We start from the raw sequence: 16973 nt of genomic DNA, 5'->3' as shown, positions 1-16973 counted from the left end.
AATTAAAATTGCATCTCCTACGTTCTGCCTCTCATTTTTCTCCATAGCACTTACCAGTGATAATTTGCTATTTATTTTGTTGCCTGTTTCCTTCTGCCCCTCATGAAGTCTGTGCCGAATCCCAAAGCCTAAAAGTGTGTCTAGCACAAAATAGCAAGTATGTCTTACGTGAATGGATTTCTTTCTTTGTGTGTATGTGTGTGTGTGTGTGAATGGATTTCTGAGATGAATGCATACATGAGTATCATATATGAAATCTTTGGGACCCGTAAGGTATCATCATGGGTAATAAAATTATTTATGTGACTCAGTAATCCTAGTGGTATTCATGCTTGCCTTTCTCACGTCCCTGGGAAGGTCTAAGGTGACGGCTGGGGGCAGGGGCGGGGGCGGGGAGCTGACCGCAGCAGCAGCGGCTGGCCCCGCCCGGCCCCGCCCGGCCCCGCCCCTTCCCGCGGCGGCCCCGCCCCCAGCCGGTGAATACCTTATAGCGAGTGACGTCAGGCCGTTTGTTGTCATTGGCGGCTCCCAAGATGGCGTCTATCATGGAAGGGCCGCTGAGTAAATGGACCAACGTGATGAAGGGGTGGCAGTACCGTTGGTTTGTGCTGGACTACAATGCAGGGCTGCTTTCCTATTACACGGTGAGACCTCAGGGGGCAGAACTCCGAGCGCCCCAGGGGTCGCTCCCGGGGCGGGGTGCTAAGCTGGGGGCGCCGCCGTGCGAGGGGTTCCCTCGAGGGGAGGCCTTACGTCCGGGGGAGCCAATGGCGGTGGAGGAGATGCCGGCGCAGCCAATAAGCAGGCAGTGGCTGTCTGGTTTACGGGCTAGGGGCGAGCCGAGTTCCGTTTTTAGGGTCCTGCGTGGAGCTGTGGTGGGATCCAGCGCGGTGTAGGCAGGTGACGGCGGTGGTAGCAGTGATTTAAAGGCTCGGGCCACGCAGTCTGTGTGCCCTTCCCCCCCACCCCCCCGAGACCCCGAAGCCGGCCGCGCCCCTTAGCTTCCCTCCTGGGATTAAAGAGCGCGGTTTTCTGCGGGCGACGGTCACACGAGCGGGGCCCGGTGCTCAGGCTTGCGGGCGACACGGGGGAGTCTGAAGCCCCTCGCGTCTGCCCGGACGGAGTGTGTCTTTTATGGGACGCGCTCCTCCGTCCTGAGAGAGGCGAGCGGCACCGAAGCCTTAACTTTTGCAGCCGAGGGCTTCCTCCCCAGGCGTCTCCTGTTAGCGAAAGCCGCCTGGAGACTGCGGTGTCTCCTGAAAGTTGTGTCGCGGAGGGGGCTCGGGGTGGGGCTCCACCGTCATTCAGCGCTAACTAGCGGCGGGGGCAAGTGCCGGAATGGCCTTGAATCTTAGGTTCTGACTACCCGTTCCACACCTACCGCATTAGAAATAGAAGGTGGGTGGTATTAGAGAAATTACCTAAAAAGGTGCCGTCTCCGAATAGTGTATAGTTAATAACAGCCACTGAGAGGGAAGAAACCACTTAAAAGGACGAAATAGAACTCCCTGAAGGCTTCAGAAAATTAGAAGAAAAAATCATCATTTGAGAAGGATTAATATTGATGAGAGAAATATTTATTTGTTCATTTAAAAATATTTATTGAACTCCCACTGTATGTTAGTTATTATTGCTTTGGGCTAGGTGTGTGTGTGACACACGTGTGCGTTTGAGCAAGAATCAGCAGAGATCAAGGTCCATTCTTTTTCTTGGGAGCCAATATTCTAGTTTAGTGGCTCCCATAATTCATTTCACTCACAATAACTATGTAAGGTATGTACTTGTGATCCTCATTTTATAGTTTTGGAATTTGAGGCTCCAGGCTTTTAAGTAATTTGCTCAAGATCACAAAGCTAGCAGTAAGTGGTGTGATCAGGATTCCAGATTCCTGGCTTTCTGTTTTCACTGCACTTCACTTTCACTGCAGGGAGGAGGAAAGTGCAAGCTGTGAGTTACTAAAGGCAAGTCTACAGGAGTAAAAAAAAAAAAAAAAAAAAAAAGTTACTTTCAACGCCCTTTAACTACTTACATCCTTTCTCTACATAATTTTTATTTTTACTTTTTTAAAGATTTTATTTATTCATGAGAGACACACAGAGAGAGACAGAGACACAGGCAGAGGGAGAAGCAGCTCCCTGCGGGGAACCTGATGTGGGACTCCATTCCAGGACCCTGATGTGGGACTCGATTTCCAGGATTACGCCCTGAGCCAAAGGCAGACACTCAATTACTGAGCCACCGAGGTACCCCATCTACATACTTTTTAAAGGGAGAAAAAGACCAAAATCTGAATGAGATTTAAGCCTATCATTCACGATTATCTTTAGGTAGCCATGAAGGAGATGCAACTGAACACTGTATCTTGAAAACTCTGGAGTAATGAAATCCTATAGCTCAGATAAATGAAGAGTAATGTTGGGTTTCAGTAGATACCATAATTAGAAATTCCCACTGACCCTTTCCAGCCTATTCAAGGTAGGGTAATTTCAATAAGTGGCAATATGGAATTAACTTAACTCTACAAATCCCAAATTTGTATTGGTTTAAATCTAGGGCCGTACTCTAGAGGCCGAAAGCTGGGTTCTTAGGAGCTCGTAGCCCTTTTTCCTGTTTTTCTGCCTTTTCTGCATCCTTTTACTGCCTCCTTTCCCTTTTAGTTTTTAAATACCTTGATAAATCTCTCCTTGCCCTAAATACAGATTTTTCATATACTACTTCTCTCCTTTCCCCCTTACCCTTCTCCCTTCTCAGAAGGGAGAAATATGTAATTTTTCCCTTCTGAGACCAGACTCAATGAAACATCATCCTTGCCAGCTGAAGGAGATATCCTATTTCTCACTAATGTCTATTTAGAAGTCTCCCCCCACTCCCCCAGTTTTTTGGTGTCAAAGCATTTGCTTGTAGAGAAACATCAGGGAAATATTATAAAGTAAAATTATCTTGTGAAAATAAAATAATACCTAATCCCAAATTAGAGGAGGAGGAGGTCCAGCAAACATGAAAAGAGGATAGGTATCTACTTAAAGACAAAATAGGAGACATGTTGAACATTGGCAAGGACTTCTGTACACTTGGACATTATTTTACTATGTTAGGATTCAGAAGGCTGGGCAGCCCTGGTGGCTCAGCGGTTTAGCGCCGCCTTCAGCCCAGGGCGTGATCCTGGAGACCCGGGATCGAGTCCCATTTTGGGCTCTCTGCATGGAGCCTGCTTCTCCCTCTGCCTGTGTCTCTGCCTCTCCCTCTCTGTGTCTCTCATGAATTAATAAATAAAATCTTAAAAAAAAAAAAAAAAGGATTCAGAAGGCTTAGAAGATACAGTTTAGTGATTTGTGTGGGGCTTATAACTTGGAGCTACATCTTCCAGAAAGAGTATCTGAAGTAGTTATATTAGCCTTTTAACAGAGTAATAAATAGCAAGTCACCCTGTTCCTTGTTTTCAGAATCACTTAGGCTCTGGTCTGGCTCGTGGTTGGAGGTCTATTCCAGCATGGCCATGAAAACCCTGAACTAAAGTAGATTGGCCTTGCTTTAGAGTTGTCCTGTACTGAAAATTGATATTGGAATAATCTTAGAGTTGGGTTAGAATCACTGGGATTGCCGTGAATTGAATAGATTCGCCTAAATGTCACCTCAGCCTGGATCTTTTTCTCTGGGCCTAGGCCCAGACCTAGACCTGTTCTCTGGGAATGAATGATCTTTTTATTTTATCTTTCTTTTATTTTCATACTCTGTGAATTTTCAGTTTTTTAAAAAGAGCTTCATATAGTATTGTTCTGCCCAATACAGGAAGAGAGAAACTGATTATCTCTTTTAGGAAAGTAGATTTAGGCAGTCTTTTTAGCTCTAGTTCAATCTTTTAATTATTAGAAACAATGTAATACAGTTCATTCAGCAAGTATTAATTTGGGGTTGACTTTGTAATAGGCATTGTGTTATACATGGTAGAGGTACAGAATGAAGGAGAGATTCCCTTCTACCTAGGAACTCACATTCTAGCAGCAGACACCTAAACATAATTTCAAAACAATATGATAAATTCTACAATAGAAATAAGAGTAGAGTGCTGTGGGAACATTGCCTGGAAAAGGCAAGGGAGACATTTGAGCTGAGATTTATAGGATAAAGGAAGAAGAGCATTTCAGGCAATAGGTGGGAAACTTGAGAAAATGAAAGTGCATTAAGAAGATACTGAGAATTTCTGAGTAGCTCTCATGTAAAGATGTGTATAGGAGATAGGAAGATATTGAGTCCAGAAGGCATTTGGAGCAGCTAAGGTATAATTTGGGAACAGTGTCTGAACAGCTACCATTTATGTGAATCATGATCATAGAGGAAGATGAGAAAGGAAGGAAAATTGTGGGAATTATAGGTATATGAGGAGTTAGAAGGTTAGAAAGTTAGTGAAGATCATGCCTTTTGTAACCTTTTGAGAACCTACTGTGTGCCAGGTGCTATGCTGAAAAAGGTGTTAAAATGGCAAATAAAATGGAAATAATCCTTGCTTTCATGATACCTAGAGTATCCTGGGGGATACAGCAAGTAAGACCTGTGATCTGGGAAGCATAGGATGGATGCTTTTGGGTATGTAGGTATGTTACTTGACTCAGTCTTGGAAGGTCAGGAAAGGTTTCCTAGAAGAAACAGATTTGCTGTGACCTGAACGATGAATAGAAGTTAACTATGTGAGCAGAGAGAGGTAACTGCTTGAGATAGAGGGAATAAATGTTTTCAGAGGAGACAAGAATCAGGAAATTGACAGTCATGGAGTTTGAGCTGTGAGATGGACAGTACTGAGATCTAGAGAGGTAGGAAGGGGCCAGATAATGAAAGGCTTTCTTGGTAAACCACCTAAGGAATTTAAACTTTACTCCCCAGGGCATTGGAAAGTCATTTAGGTGTTGTGAATACTTTTTATTAAAGAAAATTTCAAACATATATAAAAGAGGGTAGTAAACTGAATTACTGTCATCCAGCTTGTACAATTATCAACATATGGCCAATCTAGTTTTGTTAATACTTCCACCAACTCCTTCCTTCCCCCATTGGTTTGTTTTAACGCAGATCCCAGATACTGTATCCTTTCATTTGTGAATATTTCAAATGTATTACTAAAAATTAAGGTCTCTCTCTTTTAAAAAATGTTAAAACAATGCAATTATTACAACTAAATATTATTATTATTTTTTTACAACTAAATATTATTAATACTAATTTACTAATATCAAATATGTAGTCTGTGTTCAATTTCCTTAAATGTCTCAAACATCTTTCCCTCATCAGTTGGTTTGAGTCAGGATTCCAAACAAGATCCACACATAAATTTATAGGTCCTTCTTCCTTTTTATTTTTCTCTCTCTCTCTTTTTTTTTTATCACTTGTTGAAGAAACCGGATCTCACTTATCCTGTAGAATTTTCTGCATTCTGGATTTTGCTGGCAACATTCTTGTGGTATGTTTAAACATGTTCCTTTGTTGTCCATATTTCCTACAATAGAGGAACTGTATAAACTGATAATTAGAGCTAGAAGCTTAATCCTGTTTTTTTTTTTTTTCTTTTGGGCAAGAATTTTTCATATGTGAAACATTACATCAAGTGGCACATGATGTCTGGTTGTCTCTGATTTTAAAATTGATCAAGAGGTACAGGTAGGGATCCCTGGGTGGCGCAGCGGTTTAGTGCCTGCCTTTGGCCTGGGGCGCGATCCTGGAGACCCGGGATCGAATCCCACATCGGGCTCCCGGTGCATGGAGCCTGCTTCTCCCTCTGCCTGTGTCTCTGCCTCTCTCTCTCTCTCTCTCTCTGTGTGACTATCATAAATAAATAAAAATTAAAAAAAAATAATTTGGGGAAAATTGTAACTAATTTGACAGATAAAAAGGTCTTTAATATACAGCAAGCTTTACAAAAAAAAAAAAAGAGGTACAGGTAAAATTTGTATTCTTTAAAGAAGACTGTCATTACAGAGAAATAATCAAGTCACATTGACAGGCCTTAGTGACTGGATAGGAGTGAAAAGGGAGGAGTCATTTAATGAAATGCAGGTTTTTGGTTTTACACGGATGAATGATAGGGAAGTTAGGAAGAACAGGTTGGGGGAGCGGTTGCTTTGGGGGCATATTGAAATTGATGTAAAAATGTCCTATAGTCTGGAATTGAGGGGAAAAAATCTGGTTAGATACATATTAGCTTTATATATGGAGAATTGAGAAAGTGAGAATAGATAGGATGCTGAGAAACATCATTGGATTAGTTACTGCTTTATAACAAAGTATCCCAATACCTAGCAATTTAAAACAAAAACCATTTATTATCATAGTTTCTGTGGCTCAGAACTTTGAGTGACTTAGCTGGATGGTTCTGGTGTAGGGTCTCAAGAAGTTGCAGTCAAGATATTGGCTCAGATTGCAGTCCTGTGAAAGGCTTGACTGGAGTTGGAGGATCTGCTTCCAGGATGACTCACTCTCACAGCAGTTGGCAGCAGGCTTCAGTTCCTTGCTGGCTGTTGGAATGTGGCCTCAGTTCTTCATCAGCTAGCCTCTCCATTGGGTTAGGCTAGTGTTTATCATAGGCTTTATGGCTTCACCCAGAAGGAGTGATCAAAGTGAAAGCAAGGAGGTAGCTGCAATGCCTTTTATGACTTAGTCTGAGAACATGACTTCTGCCTTATTTGGTTCATTACAAATGCACCATACAGTTTAGCTTATGCTCATGGGGATGGGAATTTCAGGCATCGAGAGGGGAATTAGTCCCTACCTTTTGAAAGAAGTGTCAAAAGAATTTGTGGACAGTTTTTTAAGCCATAGTCATATTCAAAGAATTGGCAGAGAAGAAAGCCTACAGAGGAGAGTGACAAGGGACAGCCAGAGATGTAAGAGAAAAACCAGAAGAATGTGGCAGTCAACGTGTAGGAATAGTGAGTTGGCTTGAATATTGTTGAGAAGACTGAATAGGTAAAGACCTGTAAAAATATCCACCAGATTGATCAATTTGGACAATTGATGACCTTGGTGAGATCAATTTCTGTGGGGTGGTTAGTTTGGAAGAAAGGCAGATTGGAATGGTTTAGAGAGTAAGGTGTAAGAAGTAGAAAAAGTAGATTGCTCAAGATGTTTCATTGTGAAAGAGGCAGAGAGGGATATAGAACTAAGGGGTAGGGATTCTGAGAGGATTTTGTTTAAATGTAGGGACAAGAATCAAGGTCCATGTTAAAAATGAGGGTAGAGTCAGGACTTATGAGCATAGTGAAGATTTAGATCAATGCCATGGGACCTGGAAAAAGGAATGGCTAGGGACACATTAAAGGTTATTCCAGTTGTTTGAGGAACTAGATGAGATTATAAAGTATGATTTGTTTCATCATTACACAAAAATGTTTAACTCTCTTTATATTTTGTTTTTGTAACATTTTGGAGAGAAAGTTAGAAAGTGAATTAATTAGTAAGTTACCAGGGCGGCTCAAGGTATTCTTAGTAAAAAGAATCATTAGAAAAATCATATGTTCTTCACTATTACATGCTGCCTGGAAGAGACTCATAATGATTCTGCATTTCAGAACCACTGGTAGTTGAAACACATTTAAGTGTCATCTGAAGTCTTTAGCAGTGTTTGGAAGATGATCAAAAATTTTGAAGAGCTTAAGTATATGTATTTTTCTTGCAAAGATGTAAAAGAGGTAGTTTCAGGTTCTCCTAGAAAGGTATCAGCACCACTCTCATCAAACAGTTAAAAGTGAATTTATACTTTTGTAAATAAACTCTTTTTGACAGTTTTTATTGAGCTTAAATGGTATATGTTAAGAAGTCCAAAACTAGTAAAGTAGCTTTTGAATTGTAAAAGGAACAAAACACAGAGAGGAGAGAGAGAGGCAGAGACACAGGCAGAGGGAGAAGCAGGCCCCATGCTGGGAGCCTGATGTGGGACTCGATTCTGGGTCCTCAGGATCCCGCCCTGGCCGAAGGCGGCGCTAAACCACTGAGCCACCCAGGCTGTCAGAAAAATTGTATCTAATCTAATGTCCTGAAAAGAAAACAAAGGTTCTAAAATGGTAAGTAGTATCAGTGAAGAAATATATGGAAATTTTGTATCGTTTGTTTTCTTGACTACTCTAGTCTGCCTTGATTTTTTTTCTCCCCTGTTTTAATACCCTTGAAACTTGCTCATATAATTCTTTGGGCATTTAATCATTTTATATTTGTTATCATTAACTAGCTGTATCCATGGTACATTCTATATCTGTACAACAAGTTTGTAAACTTCTTAATGGCAATACTGAGCATCATGATCTTCAAGTCCTACAGTGTGGCACATTGTTCTTGTAGTGAATGGAATGTCCAAGGCCCTTAAAACTAGGTTTAGAGATGAGATTCAAAAGGCTGTTTTGGAATTGTGTCTCATGTATCCTTTTAAGTTTTTCAGACTATACTACTAATAAATATATATGTTTCCATGGTTTATGTAAAACATGAGTGAGCTTATATCCACAACAGTGGCTTTTGTTTAATTATCTGGAGCCTGTAGAACTGTGTGGGATCTTTTGCTTAGTGTGTTATATCAGATAATAATAATTATTATTATTTTTAATTATTATTTATTTTATGTTAGAGAGAGAGAGGCAGAGACATAGGCAGAGGGAGAAGCAGGCTCCATGCACCGGGAGCCCGATGTGGGATTCGATCCTGGGTCTCCAGGATCGCGCCCTGGGCCAAAGGCAGGCGCTAAACTGCTGCACCACCCAGGGATCCCTGTTATATCAGATAAGCAGTCAGCTCTTGCTTCTGTTGCAGGCAGTTTTGTGGATGGTAATAATTTGTGGAAGGACAGAAAATAGATTGTTCTTAAATATGCCACTCTATATGTGGCATATTGTCATAGGATCAGCTTTTCAAATATTTATATAGTTCCAATCAAAGCTAGGAGAATGCACAAGTGATTTAAATTAAGGATTTAATTCTTTTTATTGTTTATAGAGAAAGACAAATGGCCAATCCAATTATTTATTTTCTTTCTCACTTTATCATGAAAGATTCTCTTGGACTAGTTCCTTTAAAAAAAAAGGGACCTAATTTTTTTTTTTCCAAAAGTTAAGTTTCAAGGTACGTGGAATCCTACAAATGGACTTATATTCTTTTTTTTTTTTTTTTTTTTTTTTGGACTTATATTCAAAAGAAGTTGTTTTGAGGTATTCATAATTTTTTCCCATTTACATGACAATGTTAAGATTATTATGAAAATTGGTTTTCTGTTTCCTGGAGTTTTGTTCACATTAAGCCTTCATGCTGAGATTGTCTACCTATTTCATTTCTTGTATTTTATTTTAGCATTACTATAGCACAGATGGGTAAATATTTGCTTTGTTGCTCTGGCAACTGTCTACATTCTCTCATTTTCTTTCCTCAGTCATTCAGAGAAGGTGCCATGCCTCCCAGAGACATTTAGTGGGAACACCTTAACATCTTATACTCACACTTAATAGTATACCTACTTTCCTGCCAACGCTTATCTGCATCCTTCCCCATCAGAGTGGAAGAGGTAATCCTTGGGGGTTCTGGATTCCATCTGCTCACAAATTTTCAAGGACCTCAGTCTATAGATTTTCTCTTCTCTTTTCTCTACTCCCTTTCTCTCATGTATCTTAAACTTCCTTTCTGTGTATGGGCTTTTGTGGTTTAAGAATATTTGTTTTGCAATACAACTAGACATCATTGTAACAATTTCACAAAAATGTGAAATTTTTTAGGAAATCTTTGAGTTGCCTGTTGCTTTTTTCTTGTGTGTGTGTGTGTAACAGTTTTATTCAGGTAGTAATTTACATACCACCTATTTGAATTAAATGGTTTTTAATATATTTGCAGAATTGTGTAACCATCTCCACAATTTTAGAAAACTTTCATCACCTCCAAAAGAAACACTGTTTCCACTATATTACTAGCAATATTTTACCCCAGTCTAGGCAACCACTAATCTACTTTTGGTCTCTGACAGGTTTGCCTATTTTGTTCATTTCATATAAATAGAATCATATTATAAAAGTCGCCTTTAAATGATTTTAATGTGGCTTTTTTTCATTTAACATAATGTTTTAATTACTTTCTACTGCTAAATATTTTGTGGTATGAGCATTACACATTTGTATTTATCCATTTATCTGTTAACAGACATTTTTTTTAAATTTTTTATTTATTTATGATAGGCACACAGCGAGAGAGAGAGAGGCAGAGACACAGGCAGAGGGAGAAGCAGGCTCCATGCACCGGGAGCCTGACGTGGGATTCGATCCCGGGTCTCCAGGATTGCGCCCTGGGCCAAAGGCAGGCGCTAAACCGCTGCGCCACCCAGGGATCCCCAGTTAACAGACATTTAAGTTTTTTCCACTTTTTTGTGTATTGTGACTAATGCTACTATGAACATTTGTGTACATAAGTTTTGGTGTGAACATGTTTTCATTTCTCTTAGATGTACGTAGGGGTGACTCTATGTTTAGCCTTTTGAGGAATTGCAAGACTGTTTTCCAAAGCAGCAGCATCATTTTACATTCCCACCAGGGGTATAAAAGTTCCACGTTCTCTGCATCCTTGCCAGTACTGTTATTATCTGTCATTTTGATTATAGCCATCTCAGGTGGGTGTGAAGTAGTATGTTGTTATGGTTTATTTGTTTGCTTGTTTGTTTGTTTGTTTGTTTATTTATTTATTTATTTATTTATTTATTTATTTATGATAGTCACACAGTGAGAGAGAGAGAGAGAGGCAGAGACACAGGCAGAGGGAGAAGCAGGCTCCATGCACCGGGAGCCCTACATGGGAATTTTTAGCCCTACATGCTAATTTTATTTTATTTTTTTTTTAGAGAGCCCTACATGGGAATTTTTAGCCCTACATGCTAATTTTTATTTTATTTTATTTTTTTAGAGAGCCGTACATGGGAGTTTTTAGCCCTACATGCTAATTTTTATTTTATTTTTTTTTTAGAGAGAGAGTGAAAGCAAGAGCAAGGGTGGAGGGGTTGGGGGCGAGGGGCAGAAGGAGAGAAAGAGAAAATCTTAAATAGGCTCCACACTCAGCACTCTGAGATCATGACCTGAGCTGAAATCAAAAGTTGAATGCTTAACCAGCTGAGCCACTCAGGTGCCTCCAGATCATTTGCTAATTTTTATTTTTTATTTATTTATGATAGTCACACACAGAGAGAGAGAGAGAGAGAGGCAGAGACACAGGCAGAGGGAGAAGCAGGCTCCATGCACCGGGAGCCCGACGTGGGATTCGATCCCGGGTCTCCAGGATCGCGCCCTGGGCCAAAGGCAGGCGCCAAAGCGCTGCGCCACCCAGGGATCCCCCATTCGCTAATTTTTAAATTGTGGAATTGTCTTTTTTGAGTTGTAAGGGTTTTTTTTTTTTAAATATATTCTAGATACAAATCCCTTATTAGATACATGATTTGCAAATATTTTTTTCTCTAAGTGTCTTCTTTCTAAATATTTTATTTATTTGATAGAAAGAGCACACGAGTGAGCATGAGCAAGTGGGAGAGGCAGAGGGAGAAGCAGACTCAAAATTTTAAAATTTGTTTATGTCTAATTTAACTTTATTTTTTCTTGCTTGTGCTTTTGGTGATATAAAACGATCTAAGATCACAGAGTTTTACACCTACTTTCTTCTAAGAATTTAAAGTATTTATTTATTTATTTATTTGTTTATTTAGAGTTTAAAGTTTAAGCTCTTATGTTTAGGTCTTTGATTCATTTTGAATTAATTTTTTAAAAAATTTTATTTATTTATTCATGAGAGACACACAGAGAGAGAGAGAGAGATTGGCAGAGACACAGGCAGAGGAGAGGCAGGCTCCATGCAGGGAGCCCGATGTGGGGACTCGATCCGGGGTCTCCAGGATCACGCCCTGGGTTGAAGGCAGGTGCTCAACCGCTGAGCCACCTGGGCTGCCCTTGAATTAATTTTTGTATATGGTGTGAATTAAGGGTCACATTCTTTTTCTTAAATTTTATGTTCTTATTTTTTATTTTTATTTTTTGTATGTGGCTATCAAGTTATTGTAGCACCATATATTGAAAAGACTGTTCTTTACCTTGGCAGCCTTGTTGAAAATCAATTGACCATAAACCTGAGGGTTTATTTCTGGCCTCTCAATTCTACTCCATTAATCTTTATGTCTGTCCTTATGTCAATGTCACACTGTTTCAAGTATTATAGCATTGTAATACATTTTGTAATTGGGAAGTATGTCTTTCAGACTTTTTCTTTTCTTTTCTTTTCTTTTCTTTTCTTTTCTTTTCTTTTCTTTTCTTTTCTTTTCTATTCTTTTCTTTTCTTTTTAAATTGTTTTGCCTATTTTGGGTCCTTTGAAGTTCTGTATGAATTTTAGGACCTACTGACTTTTTCATTAACAAATTCACATGGTCGTATTTCTCCCACATTGAAAATATCTCTCATTCTGTGTCTCCCTGGATATTCCATCCTGAACCTCTCTTCTTAAACTTGTAGTCAGAGTTTTCTACAGTGTATCCATTCCATCCATCTTACACTGACTCTGCAGCAGTTTTTACCTCCAGATTTTACTGAAAATCCTAGCAGAGGTCTCCAATGATAGCTTTGTTGCTACACTCAACGAGTACTTTTTGTTTTTCACACTTAATTTTAATAGCACTGTCTCTGCAGAATTTGGTGATATTGATTTTTATTTCTTTTAAAACAATAGTTTTATTGTTCTTGAAGAGATCACACCTTCAATTTTAGGAAAATGAAACAGTACTGAAAAGTATATACAGTAGAAGGAAGAAAAGTCTCATTTGAAATTCCCGTGTTTTGGAAAATAGCTTTTCTAAAAACTGTTTCTGCTTAAATATACATGTATGTTTATTTTATGTAACTAGATCATCTTATACATGATATTCTCCAACTTAACATTTTATTAAAGATTTTTCATGGGCAGCCATGAAACTTGTTCCTGCCTCAGGGCCTTTGTATAGGTTTTCTAGTTTTTCAGACTGTTATTACTTCAGGTCTGTAGCATGGCTGATTCCTTCTTGTTATACAGGTCTTCATTCAGATGTCACTGCTCTGAGAAGCCTTTCCATAACATCCACCTAAAGTAGACCTCACTGTCGGTCACTATCACAATGATCTTGTTTTATTTTTTCATGGCATTTGTTGTTAGCTTCTGAAGTTACTTTTTGTTGTTTATTGTCTGTATCTCTCCTCTGGAATATAAACTCCACGAGAACAGAAACTTCACTATTTTATCTGTAGCATCTAGAGCTGTAGCTGGCATTTTTGAATATTCAGTAAATATTTATAGAATGAACAATAGTGTGAAGTAGTTGATATTATTTCTATATAATGAAGACATTGAGACTTAAGAAATCACATAATAGGGACACCTGAGTGGCTCAGTGGTTGAGTGTCTGTCTTTGGCTCGAGGTGTGGTCCCAGGTCTGGGGATCGAATCTTGTATCCGGCTCCCTGTGAGGAGCCTGCTTCTCCCTCTGCCTATATCTCTGCCTCTGCCTATATCTCTGCCTCTCTCTCTGTGTCTCTCATGAGTAAATAAATAGAATCTTAAAAAAAAAGGAAAGAAATCACATAATAGGGCAGCCCTGGTGGCTCGGTGGTTTAGCGCCTGCCTTTGGCCCAGGGCGTGATCCTGGAGTCCCGGGATCGAGTCCCACGTCGGGCTCCCGGCATGGAGCCTGCTTCTCTCTCCTCCTGTGTCTCTGCCTCTCTCTCTCTCTCATAAATAAATAAATAAATAAATCTTAAAAAAATTAAAAAAAATAAATAGCCTTTTTGAAAAAAACTATCCCCCTGATTGTGAAAGTAAATTATGTTTGTTGTAAATCTTAACTAATCACAGACTTGAACATTTCTTAAGCCCTTAGGCATGGCTCTTGAATTGCTGGGAACATTTTTACCAGTTTTTTTTTTTTTTTTTTTGGTAAAACTTTATTCTGAGTTCCAATCTCCAAAGTTGAACAAGGAGCTTTTGGAGCATATCCATTCTAAATTGAGGCTGAGGACGAGTCTTAGAATTAGAACTAAGTATCCAAAATTCTGTGGTTCTGACTATTGTTCATGCTAACTAAATTATTTTGTGTATTGTACAAATTTTTTCATCATTGACTTTTTGTATGCTCTTCTCATGGTTTGTCTTTTCACGACCTTATTATTTTGGGCCCTTACTTAGTCTTTTCCAAAAACAGAAAAACATTCCTGGGCAATTTTTGCCAGAGAAGTGAAGTTGAAAGATAATAATGGATTATCACAGCACAGAGAAGTACTAATATATAACACAAACCACCTGAAGTTTAACATGCATGCTTCTGTCATTTCCTTCAATTGTTTTTTGTGAAATAACATTAATATTATTTAGTATTCTGGGCAGTATTTGAGAAGCAAAGCAAAAATAGAAAATTTACCTTGAGGTCCATATATATTAACATCCTTTAAGTAATTTGCAGAATTTAGACTATTATTTAGTATTTAATTTCTAACTTTAGAAAGAATATGAAAACTCTAAGTTATTGTAACTGTGTTTAATTAAACTGTGAAAATGGTTTTCTTCACTGATCTATTGGCTTGAAATTCTGACTTGAAGATACTGTCTTTTTAAAGAAATAATGAGAGAATCGAGACTTTACAATGTAGTAGGTCAAGATGTAATACCACAGGGGCACCTGGGTGGCTCAGTTGGTTAAGCATCCAACTCTTGATCTCTGCTCAGAATTTTATCTCGGGGTCGTGAGTTCACCCCTGCATTGGACTCCATGCTGGACATGGAACCTACTTAAAAACACACACGTTTATATGCTCACAAACCTTTACCCATAACTTTGAAATCCCTTAATCTCTGAATTCCAAAGGTTTTTCCCCTAAATTTATTATAATCTCATTTGGAAGTAAAGTCTGTCTTGAACTGTGTGGCTGCTTTATGGTCTTTATGACAGTTAGTGTAAATATATGTTGCACTACAGAAATATTAATATGCTTCATTGTGAAATTAATTAAATCCTGATACCCTAGATCCCAGTGCAGGTATGACACAGTTTATGTGCTATGTATGTATGTGACATGTATTTATAATCTAGTAACCAAGTGTTTAACATGCTAGAGGTAGTTTGGAAGATAGGGGTACACTCTTTGGAGCACTCCTTCAAGTCTTTATAGGGTAACATTTACAGTATTGAATTCAGAAGGATTGCTGATTTGACACTCAGCCTTGTTGACTCAAAATCTTTGAAGGAGGACTTAACCAGATTTATAGTAACTGTGGTAGAAATTTATGACCTTTATGGCCGTTGAAATTAGACCTGGATATGAATCCTATGTCTCCCACTTGTTGTTTATGAGTCCATGGGCAAGTTACTAAACTTTTCTGAGACTTTGTTTCCTCGATTATAAAATGGATATAATAAAAGAACTTAAAAGATTGATGTGAGAATTAAATAAAATTGTGCTTAAAGTACTAGCACAGTATCTGGAATAGAAGTGCTCAGTAAGTAATGTTAACAGAAAACTAAGGTTTATGACAGTGTTTGACATACAACATTCACTAAATATACACTGTATATACTATTATACAAACTAATATTCCAATTTATTCATAACAAGAAATTAACTGTTGAGACTGTATAAATACTTAGGCTTTCTGATTAGTGCATTGGTAAAAGCAAGCTATATGGATTACAAAATTTCTAAACAAAAGTAGACTGAGTTATGTGTTACAGATATTTAATGGCATTTGACATTGATATCATGATACAGTATCTCCATATTAGAGACATACCTATTATGAGAACTGAATACGTTTAATCTTATGGTCAGAAAAACTTTTTTTTTAAAGATTTTTAATTTATTTATTCATAGAGACACAGAGAAAGAGAGAGAGAGAGAGGCAGAGACACAGGCAGAGGGAGAAGCAGGCTCCATGCAGAGAGCCCGATGCGGGACTTGATCCAGGGTCTCCAGAATCACACCCTGGGCTGTAGGCGGCGCTAAACCGCTGCGCCACGGGGCTGTCCATCAGAAAAACTTTTATTCTGGCCTTCTGGTTCTTGCTCTGGCCGTCTTCCTTCAGTTCTATTACTATTAATACTTTCTTACACTTAGCATAATTAGTCATAATTAGTATAATGATTTCCAGGCTGTTCTAGCTCTTACAGATAATCTTGTGTATATTTCTGTTGGGATATATGTCTTTTCTTTAAAGGAAGGCAGCTGTCTTCCCAGGACCTTAGACCCCTAATGTTACTATCACCTTGTATCCTGATTGAGTATACATTCCTAAGGCTTTATCTGTTGTGTAAATAGACACTAAATCTTTTGTGCAAAATGAGGCATTCTGTAATGGGGGATGTGGGAGACGAGGGAGTTATCTGGGATAACATGAGAGATGATTGATGGGTAAATTCTTCCACTGTTGTGGGCCCGTGGCTCTTCAAAGTTTTTATTGGTGTAGATTTCCAGGAGCATGATGACATTTTGGTCTTGAGTGCCCATAAGACCTTAGCTAGTGAAGACTCTCTGGTACATTAAATACTATCAAGATTTTTTTTTTAAGATTTATTTATTTATTTATGATAGACATAGAGAGAGAGAGAGGCAGAGACACAGGAGGAGGGAGAAGCAGGCTCCATGCCGGGAGCCCGACGTGGGACTCGATCCCGGGACTCCAGGATCGCGCCCTGGGCCAAAGGCAGGCGCCAAACCGCTGAGCCACCAGGGATCCCCCTATCAAAATGTTTTAAGGAGTCTTTGCTCTCTAAATAAAAAGGAGACTACAAGGCAGTCTGGTGGCTTGGTTTAGCGCTGCCTTTAAAAAAAATCTTTAAAAAAAAAAAAAGGAAAGACTACAGGAATGGGTATTACTGCTGTCATTTTCTATTTTGTAATTGCTGCTGTAAGCAGTGTTATCTGTATGGAATTCTGGCAAGTATTATTTATTTGCTTTTATTGAGATATAA

General features: G+C 38.9%; 1 protein-coding gene across 6 annotated transcripts in view; it reads left to right on the top strand.

Moving 5' to 3' along the window:
- Positions 1-486: 486 nt before the first annotated feature.
- OSBPL9 (oxysterol binding protein like 9) overlaps positions 487-16973 on the top strand; it is a 160756-nt gene continuing 144269 nt past the window's right edge. For 4 of the 6 annotated variants that reach the window (XM_072772118.1, XM_072772117.1, XM_072772115.1 and 1 more), the window contains exon 1: positions 487-644. In XM_072772118.1, coding sequence (XP_072628219.1) covers positions 534-644 — 111 coding nt within the window. In that variant the 5' untranslated portion in view covers positions 487-533. The remainder of the gene's footprint in view (positions 645-16973) is intronic. The other 2 variants (XM_072772120.1, XM_072772116.1) reach the window with 1 other exon arrangement.

The sequence above is a fragment of the Canis lupus genome, chromosome 13 (genome assembly GCF_048164855.1).
Source record: "Canis lupus baileyi chromosome 13, mCanLup2.hap1, whole genome shotgun sequence".
Lineage (NCBI taxonomy): Eukaryota > Metazoa > Chordata > Mammalia > Carnivora > Canidae > Canis > Canis lupus.
Note: the sequence above shows the minus strand (reverse complement) of the source record. Positions and strands in the feature narration are given on the sequence as shown.